Raw genomic sequence first — 9,968 nt, 5'->3', positions numbered from 1 at the left:
TGGTTTTTTGAGACAGGGCCTCACTATGTAGTTCAGACTGCTCTGGAACTCACTGTGTAGCCCAGGCTGGTCTCGAACTCACAGCGATCCTCCTGCCTCAGCCTCCTGAGTGCTGGGATTATAGGCGTGCGCCACCACGCATGGCAGCAACAGACATTCTTGAGGCACTTGCTGTGCTTTCTCCAGGCCCTTGCTAGGTGATGGGGATACTGACATCTGGTGGGGGAGAAAGGGGAGAAGTCAAGAGCGATACAGAAGCCACTGGGGGATGCGCTGAGGAGGACGAGAAGGCGGGGAAGGAGGGTAGGAGTGGGTGGTGGGATTTCACAGCAGGCGCTGGGGTTGGTGGTGCTTTTTGAGACATGTCCATGGAGCAGAGAACTGAGGGAGGTGAGCGGCCCCCGGACATCTGGGAGAGAGGCATTTGGGGCAGAGGGAAGAGCAAGGGACTGTGGGCGAAGAGGGGCCACCCTAGGCTTTCCCAGCAGTAGGTGCAGGGCTCAGGCTGGGAGAGTCCCGCCCTGATCCAGGTGGGCACAGGCTCCCTCTGGCTGCAGGTAGGAGCAGACTGGTTCCAGGAGAGTAACTTATTTATTCATATGTTTTATCCGGCCGATTCCTTTTACTAGTGTTATGTGAATGCCTCCCTCCACCTTGTCCTGGGCAGGACTGAAGAAGAGATCAGGGACCAGGACAGCCCGAGGCTTGCCTTCAGGGAGCCCACAGATCTGTAGGGGAAGTGGCCCACTATCAGACAATGGCAGGCAAGGGTGGTTACAGCCCGAATGAGAGCTGCCCAGGGGGTTATGGAGGCCTGCAGAAGGCCCGCAGAATGTGTGAGCAAGAGAAGGTCGAGGGTGCTCTGAGAGGCTGAGGCAGGAACGCTAAGTTCATACCCAGCCTGAGCAACTTAGCGAAACCCCATCTCAAAATAAAAGATAAGTGTTGGGAATGTAGTTCATCGTGAAGGTCTTGGGTTCATGCAAGGCAAGTGTAGTCTGGTGAGGAAGGCATTGCCAAAGCTAGGAGGCAGGGTGGACAACTTTGGAAAGTCCCTCCGGAATCCATCAGTGCCTGCTGAATTCTAATTCCACCCTGAAACAAACCTGCTGTGCATCCTTTGTCAAAAGTGGTTCACTGCAGAGCTGTTTGAGGAATAATGAAATTAATCACAAGGAGAGCTTGACATGGCTCCCGATAAGGAGTCAACAAGGAATGTGCCTTTAAAGTTCCCGATAGCGTTCTGTTTGCTTAACTCTGCCTCCTGCCAGGAGGTTAACTCTCCCCGGGTAGCAGCCATACCTGATGGTCTTTGCAGGCTGTTCATCTGGTCATCAGTGTTTACTGAGTATTACTTACGGTCCCAGTACAGGTTAGGGTGCTAGGGACACCATAGTAAGCAAGACCCACTGAAGTTCTGTCTGGGGTGAGCAGTAAGCAAACTGAATGAACAGATGGGGAATGTAGATAGTGTGGGGTGTGGCTGGGGAGGTTCGGCCTCTGAGGAAGGAGATGAATAGGATGGAGGCTGTCACACTGGGGCTGTGGAGCGGGGCGCTGGGCAGTGGAAAGGGAGTGTGGAGGCTGGGTGTGGGGATGAGGTTGGACAGCTCGGGAACAAAGGCTGGAATGGCTGGGACAACAGGGGAGGTGACAGGATCTGGTCACAGTGGTCTTGGGGGTCCAAGTGAGAATGTTGCTTTTACCTGCAGATGAGATGCAGACCCTGGGAGGGTCCTGACCTGACTCAGGTAGCCAGAGGCTGCAGGTGGGAACAGTGTGGGGGCATGGACAGGATCAGGAGGGCAGGGAGGAGGCTGCTGTGACGTCGAGGTAATAGGGTATGGAGGCTGGAACAGGGGGAATTGGTGTAGAAGAGATAATGTGGCCATCTGTGATCCTCACACTCTGGGAGGCTGATGTAGGATAACTGCAAGCTTGAGCCCAGCCTGGACAACTTAGTGACTTAGCCAGACTTTGTTTCAAAATAAAAAAGGGCTGGGGATACAGCCGAGTGCAAAGGCCCTGGGTTCAATTTCCCAGTAACAAAAATGAATCAACGAAATAGATTTTGGTGGTGGTATTGGTGGGACTTGCTGACAGATCAGAAATGAGGCGTGAGGAAAAGAAAGAAATTAAGAGACATGCTTATGGCTTTAGCTGAGCAGCCGAGCGGCTGTTCAGTAAATATTTGTTGCATGAATATTCACAGTAAGTTTTAAAAAATAGCAGATGTTATTGAGAGCTCACTATGTACCGGGCTGTGTTAGAAGTCTTTTACATGTATTGTTTAACCCTCAAGCACCCAGGTGTGTGTTTGTCATTCCCTGGATTACAGGCACAGTAACCGAGACACAGAAATGTCAGGAGTTGGCTCTGGGGACACTGGGTGGCTGGGAGGGCAGATGAATGAACAGACGGGAGGGTGGGTGGATGGAGTAGATGGAGGGAGAGAGGGATGGGTCAGTGGGAGGACGAGATTGGATGGATGGACGGGCGGGCAGTTGGGGTGAGTTGGTAGATGGGGCTTGATGAGCAGCCCTACCCTTCAGCCTGTTTCCTCCGTCCGCCCCTAGTACCACGCCCCACTCTGGCCGGAGCACACCGAGCAGTTCCCCGTCTCTCCGTAAGCGGCTGCAGCTCTTACCCCCAAGCCGGCCACCACCCGAGCCCGAACCAGGCACCATGGTGGAGAAGGGGTCAGATAGCTCCCTGGAGAAGGGTGGGGTGCCCGGGACCCCCAGCACCCAGAGTCTGGGCAGCCGGAACTTCATCCGCAACAGCAAGGTTGGTAGAAGCCCAGGCGGTGGGGAGGGGGAGTGCGGAGGACCCAGGGGCTCATCCTGACTTCTCTTTCTCTTGCAGAAGATGCAGAGCTGGTACAGTGTAAGTACTGGGTTGAGGGCACTCGCCAGCAGGGTGTGAGGGAGGCTCCATCACTGGCTGGGAGCCTCAGGCTGCAGCAGGCAAGGAGTGCTTCAGAGAGCTTTGGGATGAGAAGCCTGAGGAGGATCTGGGAGGTGTGTGGAGCTGAACCCCGGGTAGGATCCCCATCCAGGCTCTCACTTCTCGACCCCCAGATGCTAAGCCCCACGTACAAACAGCGCAATGAGGACTTCCGGAAACTGTTCAGCAAGCTCCCTGAGGCCGAGCGCCTCATTGTGGGTGAGTCCCCGCAGCACCCCACACCCAGTCCGGCCCCTGACCTCCTCCGCGGCCCTGCCCTCCCCACCGTCCCTGCTGCTGGCCTGCACTGCCAGGATGGCTGGGTGACTCCCGTGTCTGTCTGTCTGTCTCTCCCTGTGCCTGGTGGCTCTCAGATTACTCCTGCGCCCTGCAGCGTGAGATCCTCCTCCAGGGCCGCCTCTATCTCTCGGAGAACTGGATCTGCTTCTACAGCAACATCTTCCGCTGGGAGACTACAGTGAGCCGCAGTGGCAGGGCGAGGAGGAGCCTGGGGGCAGGGCCCTGGCACCTCTGACCTTCCTCCTGTCCTCAGATTTCCATCCAGCTGAAGGAAGTGACGTGTCTCAAGAAGGAAAAGACAGCCAAGCTCATCCCCAATGCCATCCAGATCTGTACGGAGAGTGAGAAGGTGAGCTAGGGACCCAGTGACAGGGCCGTGTGGCTGCTCCTTCCCCGCACAAAGCTGCACAAAGCTCAGCAGAGCGGAGCCCAGATCCATCTCAACCCTGACCTTCTCTCCAATCTGTCAGCTGCTCTTTAGTCTCCCAGCCCCTGCTGTAGCCTGGTCCTCATCACCCCCCGCCCCGTTCCCTCTCTGCACTCTGTCCCCTCTGACAGCTGCCTGGGAGTGTAGCAGTGATAGTAAAATCCTTTCTGCGCTGCACGCAGCAACTCAGATGGCCACGTCACACCTGTGGTCCCAAAGGGAGTGGGAAAGGCAGGGGAAGCCTTCACAGCAGGACTTCCCTTTGTGTCCTGCCAGCCCAAAGCCAAGTCAGTCGCTACCCCTAGTGACAGCGAGTTCTGGGGAAATGCCCAGGGCTTTGCATCATAGCCCCAGCCATGTGGGGCTGAGGCTGCCAGGAGAAGGGCCCGCCTGCACCCTGGACTCCTCCTCACGGTGACGGGCACATCCAGCACAGGGCCAGCCATGGGAGCAACATCTGTGGAATGAATGCAGGGCTGATAAATGGATTCCGTGGGACAGAGATGCGGGGGGCAGCCGGGGGACAGAGGGAGCTGTTCCCTCACTCTGTCTTCTCTCCCCCACCCCTGACACCCCTCTCCTGAAGCATTTCTTCACCTCCTTTGGGGCCCGTGACCGCTGCTTCCTCCTCATTTTCCGCCTCTGGCAGAATGCGCTGCTGGAAAAGGTGAGCAGGGCAAGGCCTGGGGTGTGGGCTCCCAGGGACCATGGAGCCAGGGGTGCCAGAACTTGGGGAGCAGGAGGAACCCCTGGCTCTTCTCCCCTGCAGTTACATCCGCAGGATCTTCCAGGGGCAGCCAGAGGTTCTTGGGCCTGACCTAGAAGCTGATCTCTGGGAAAGGAGAGAAAAGTCAGTGTAGACCAGTCATAATTTGTCCCTGGGGTTGGGGAAGATTTTCACACCGCAAAAACCAGGGTTCTGTTGGCAGAGAGGGAGTGGGTATCGATGCTGGGCTGTGGCACCTCGGTGCACCCAGACCCCCCTGCCTCCCGCAGCTCTGTTATACACATCCTGCCTTCCCAGGGCTCTTATCCGGCCTCCCAGGGCAGGTTCGCTCTGGCCAAGCTCAGAAACAAGGGTTCCAAAAGGTCCCACTCGGGAGCCTGAGGGAGAGGGCACTGCAGGAAGGTCAGAGTGCAGCCCAAGCCCCACCACTTTTCAGACACGTGACCCGGACTGAGTCACACATATGGGCCCCATTCCTACTTCGTAGCCCCCAGAGCCAGACCCTGAGTAAATGCTCAGGAATGACAGCTCCTCTGAGGCTGGGTATCCCAGTGGTTAGCTCTGAGGCTCTCCGAAGCCCCCTGAAATCACAGCTCTTCCTCTTGCCAGTCAGATGACCTCGATGTGTTACCGTGCACCTTCCCCTGTCCTGAAAACAAAGATAGTACTGCATTAGGGCGTTCTTTCTAGAATTATTTTGTGGGCTTTTGAGCTAGCACCCATGAAAGGGTTAGAAAACTGCCTGGCCCCTAGAAACAGCTTGGTTCATACAGCTGCCACCGCTATCTTATCCTTATTACTGTTATTGTTTCACCATCAGCACCGTTGTTTTCATTCAGCCACCTTGGCTGTGGGCAGCTAAAAGCCCAGGGTTCCTGGGGGAAGACTTGAGGGTGGGAATACAGGTTCTGGAGTCTGCCTGGTTTGAATCCCAGAGTTGCCTCTGATCATTTTTGTGATCTTGAGCAAATGACCGTCCCTCCTGGAGCTCCATGTTCTTCTCTGAAAGAATGGAAACCTCAATTGGCCAGAGTATTGTGAGGACTTGGGAGAGCTGAGGGGCCAGGGCCTGGAGGGACCGTAGCTCCTTCCTAGGAGTCTATCCCCAGCCCCAGAGGGTGGAGTCTGGCACGGGAGAGCATGTCGCCCCCTTGTGGAAGCCTGGGGTAACTGCCGAAGAAGAGGGCCGATGGGGATCCTGGTAGGGAGGGCCCCATCCGGGTAAGGTGAGGCCAACACCACATCCTGCCTGCCCAGACGCTGAGTCCCCGGGAGCTCTGGCACCTGGTGCATCAGTGCTACGGGTCCGAGCTGGGCCTCACCAGCGAGGATGAGGACTATGTCTCCCCTCTGCAGCTGAATGGTCTGGGGTGAGTCGGAAGTGGAGGATGCGTGGGCCTGGGGGAGAGAACGTGAAGGGCCGTATTCAGAGTTCCTGGAGTACGGGCCCGGCAGGGTGTGGGGGTCTCAGGGATCCAGGGGACCCATTCCTCTCCTCCCCTGCAGGAGCCCCAAGGATGTGGGAGATGTGATCGCCCTGAGCGACATCACCCCCTCGGGGGCCACGGAGCACAGCCAGGAGCCGAGCCCCATGGGATCCCGCCATGGCCATGTCACACCCAACCTTTCCCGTGCCAGCAGCGATGTGGTGTGTAGGACGGTGCTGGGGAGGAGGGCGCGGGGGGGGCAGTGGGAGAGAGGGGCGAGTTGGCAGAGGGGCGATGTACAGGGTGACAGGGAGATGGAGGGAGGGAAGGGACAGTGGGGATGGACAGGTGGACAGGGAAATAGGACCACATAGGGCAAGAGAAACAGGCAGTAGGGGTGAGAAAGCCATGAAGGGTGAGGGAAAGGGCAAGAGGTGTGGCTGGAGGAGACAGGAGATGGATGGACAGATAGGCAAGAAAGCTTATGGTCCAGGCATGTGAGAGGAGCCCACATCAGGCTGGCCCTGGTTCCCCTCCCAGCTCAGCCCTGCATCCCAGGGGTGTACACCACCTCCCCCTCCCTGAAGGCTGCATGGTCTCCAATCCAGCCCTGACCTGCCGGGCTGCTCAGGCTGGGCTGGAGGTGGGGCAAGGTGGACAAAGCCTTTCTGTGCAGGCAGAGGAGGACAAGGAGGAGCAGATGGATAGCCTGCCAGATGCCTCCTCCAGCCAGACCGTGACCCCAGTGGCAGAGCCCCTGGCTACAGAGCCCGCCCCACCTGAAGGGCCCACCTCCCTGGGGACCTTGGATCTGCTGCCCAGGGAGGAGCTGTTGACGGACACCAGTAACTCCTCTTCGTCCACGGGGGAAGAAGGTGAGGCGGGTGGATCCTGTTTCATTTGCTGTTGTTGCATACACCTGACAAACCTCACTCAGACAGGTTAAGCAAGTGGGGAATATATTGGCTCATGGGACTAAAACATGCAGGGTTTGACCAGGCCTGGCAGCGCATTCCTATCATCCCTACACTCTGGTATGCTGAGGCAGGAGGATGTCAAGTTTCAGTTCAGCCTGGACAATTTAGTGATTTAGCAAGACCTTGTCTCAAAACAAAAAGTAGCATAGTTCAGTGGGAAAATCTCCAGTATTGGGTGGGGGCAAAATTTCAAGATGTGAGCAGGGGTGGCATTCCAAATAGTATTGTTAGAAGTCTGTCAGAAGTCCGTCTGTCTTGAACTCTGCTTTAAAGGCTGTGTGCCAGGATGAGTAAGAGTGCAGACTCAGAAGACCAGTGGTCAGAGTTCAGATCCTGGCCGTACTGCCTCCTACTTATGTGATGTGTGCGCATTTTGTAATCTAGGTGAGCTTCGGTATCCTCATCTGAAAAATGAGAGTAGCAATAACAGTACCACCTCACAGGGTTGTTTTTAAGAGAGTTAAATGAGTTCGTACATGTAAAATGCTCAAGCCAGTTATGTTCACTTTCTCTGTGTCAGCTACTTTTCAGGTAGCCTTTGTGTGGGGGACAGATAGAGCCCTGCCCTGCCCAGCCACACACAAGAGAGAGCAGACTTTTCCCATAGGCTAAAGGGAAAATTCTAGGGTTGGCTCTGATAGGTCCAACTTGGGGAATGCCTATCCCTGAACCAATCACTGATGCTTATGCACCAGGGAGCAAGCTTTTTCCATAGGCTAAAGTAAAAACTAGGGTTGGCTCTGATTGGCCCAATTTGGAGAATGGACCAATCGCTGACACTCATGCGCTAGGGAGCAAACTCTCTGGAGTCACAGGGGTCCACTGGAACTGGACCTGGAGAGGTCCGGCAAGATGAGTCTTCTGAGTCAGGTGTGGTGGCACAGGCCTATAATCTCCACACTCTGGAAAGTTGAGGCAGTAGGATCGCAAGTTCAGGTCCAGCCTAGGCAATTTAGTGACTTAGCTAGCAACACCCTGTCTCAAAATAAAAATTCAAAAATTTAGAAAGGACTGGGATGTAGCTGTAGCTTATTGAAGAAGCTCGGGGTTCAATCCCCAGTGACACACACAGGCATACACGCATGCACGCACGCGTGTGGTGGGTCTTCCGCTCCACCCTGTGAAGTCTGAGAGCGGGAGGAGCAGGATCAGCATCCACGGGGTCCTGTTCTGTCTCCCAGCCGACCTGGCTGCCCTGCTTCCGGATCTCTCTGGCCGCCTCCTCATCAACTCTGTCTTCCACGTGGGTGCTGAGCGCCTCCAACAGATGCTCTTCTCAGACTCGCCCTTCCTCCAGGGCTTCCTGCAGCAGTGCAAGTTCACAGGTCAGCAGGCAGGCCCGAGGGATGTCCTGGTTACCCAGGTGCGGGGCAGGGTGAGCGGGGGTCATGGGGGAGACAGGAAGTAGCCACCGGCAGGAGGGTGTGCGCGGTGGGGGCAGTTGGCATCTATGGGAGCAGAAGTGGGTCAGCTTCTGGCTAGCTGAGTGACTAGGGGCCGTGTTCCGAGCCTCGGCCTGTTTTCTTCTTGGTAATGGGGTGTATGCGGTAACGCCTGTCCACTTGGACCCATGAGAACTAGAAGAGTTAATACCAGGAAAGAGCCCAGGACAGTAATGTCCAGTCAGTACTTAGTAAATACAAGTCAGTGAACTGGACACGGTAGCACAGGCCTGTAAGCCCAGCACTCAGGGAGGCTGAGGCAGGAGGAGTCCAAGTTCAAGCCCAGCCTGGGTGACTTAGTGGCTTAATGAGACGCTGTCTCAAAATATAAAATAAAAAAGGGCTGGGAGTGTATCTGAGTGCAGAGGCCTTGGGTTCAATCCCTGGTACTGAGAAACAACAGTGACAAGTTAATGATCACACATGTAAAGTCTACTCTGTCAGGTCTGTACAGAGCTTGGAGGCCCACGAGCCCCAGGGTAAATGAACTCCTGTCCTTGGTGCACAGAATGCAGTGAGCACAGCCAGAAATACTGCAGATAGTACCAATGTCAAGGCCTGGGCCTGTAGCTCAGAGGTATGAGGCTGGCCTAGCGTTCACAGTCCCAGGGTTCAATTCTCAGCACCCCCAAGTGCCCCAAAACCTAAAGGAGGGACCGAGGAAGGCAGGGCAAAGGAGAGAGGAGGGAGGAACAGGAGGCACACGCTGGGAGAGACCCTCAGAGTGACCGCCAGGGCCAGGTGTGCAGAGGGGAAGCCGCAGCTCCAGGTGAGACTGAGGGGTTGACACAGGACTGGCTGAGGGAGCCTGTGAATGAGATTGGAGCACGGAAGGGGCTGGTCCGATGATGGTTTTCCTGTTTCTTTTTCTCTGCTGGTGGCAAGGAGCCACGCAGAGTCAGTATGATTTTGCCTCGTGGGGGTCAGCCAGGTCACTCAGAGCAATGCTTCTATACTGGAAGGACTGGCACATCCAGCGCAGGAGCTCAGACTCTGCCCTGGGGCGCCAGGGAGCAATGGAATATGCTAGGCACATTAGGCAGTTTAAGGATGGGGTCAGGCTGGACTCGTGCAATCCTTGACCAGATGTGGAGTCTGAGGCCAGGTGCTGGGGGTCGGGGGAGTCCCTGGGCCGATGAGGGTGATGCCGTGGAAACCGGCACAGACGGCAGAGCTGACACTGGAGGGTACTAGGCCACCCCTGGAATGGGGACCCAAGGGGGGCAGGCTTGGGGAGACGCTGAGGCTAACGTGGGGCCTGGCCGGTGGGAAGCATCCAGGGACTTCCTGGTAAGGGTCAGAAGGTCGCGGGGGGCTCTAGAGCTGATGCTCGGGCAGAAGCCAGTTTCAGTACAGGAGGAGAAACTGAGGCTGCGGGAGTGGCTGAGCTGCCCCGGTGCCAGCTCCAACCTCATCTAAAGTTTTAGACTCTTAAACGGAACGTGGGGTAGAGACAGTGGGGTATTAGAAGGGGCGGGGGTTTGGGACCGAAACCCTCTAAAAAGCCCGAGTGTCCTGCAGCCCAGGCAGAGGACCAGAGAATGGTTTCCTCATTCGGCTCCTCTCTCCCCTAGATGTGAACTTGAGCCCCTGGACCGGGGACAGCAAGTGCCACCAGCGGCGGGTGCTGACATACACGATCCCCATCAGCAACCCGCTGGGCCCCAAGAGCGCCTCGGTGGTGGAGACGCAGGTGGGCCGGCAGGGTGGCTGGGCAGGTGG

The 9,968-nt window shown here is 56.5% G+C and overlaps 1 protein-coding gene across 4 annotated transcripts in view; it reads left to right on the top strand.

The window, feature by feature from the left end:
- Gramd1a (GRAM domain containing 1A) overlaps positions 1-9,968 on the top strand; it is a 22,675-nt gene that overhangs the window by 7,691 nt on the left and 5,016 nt on the right. For all 4 annotated transcript variants that reach the window (XM_010626316.3, XM_010626317.3, XM_010626319.3 and 1 more), the window contains exons 3-13: positions 2,577-2,787; positions 2,866-2,886; positions 3,081-3,165; positions 3,321-3,424; positions 3,500-3,595; positions 4,260-4,340; positions 5,658-5,770; positions 5,907-6,048; positions 6,504-6,702; positions 7,986-8,129; positions 9,821-9,939. In XM_010626316.3, the coding sequence (XP_010624618.1) occupies positions 2,577-2,787; positions 2,866-2,886; positions 3,081-3,165; positions 3,321-3,424; positions 3,500-3,595; positions 4,260-4,340; positions 5,658-5,770; positions 5,907-6,048; positions 6,504-6,702; positions 7,986-8,129; positions 9,821-9,939 (1,315 nt within the window). The remainder of the gene's footprint in view (positions 1-2,576; positions 2,788-2,865; positions 2,887-3,080; positions 3,166-3,320; positions 3,425-3,499; positions 3,596-4,259; positions 4,341-5,657; positions 5,771-5,906; positions 6,049-6,503; positions 6,703-7,985; positions 8,130-9,820; positions 9,940-9,968) is intronic.

This window comes from Fukomys damarensis, unplaced genomic scaffold (assembly GCF_012274545.1).
Source record: "Fukomys damarensis isolate Sample0158 unplaced genomic scaffold, DMR_v1.0_HiC HiC_scaffold_19, whole genome shotgun sequence".
NCBI classification, from domain to species: domain Eukaryota; kingdom Metazoa; phylum Chordata; class Mammalia; order Rodentia; family Bathyergidae; genus Fukomys; species Fukomys damarensis.
Note: the sequence above shows the minus strand (reverse complement) of the source record. Positions and strands in the feature narration are given on the sequence as shown.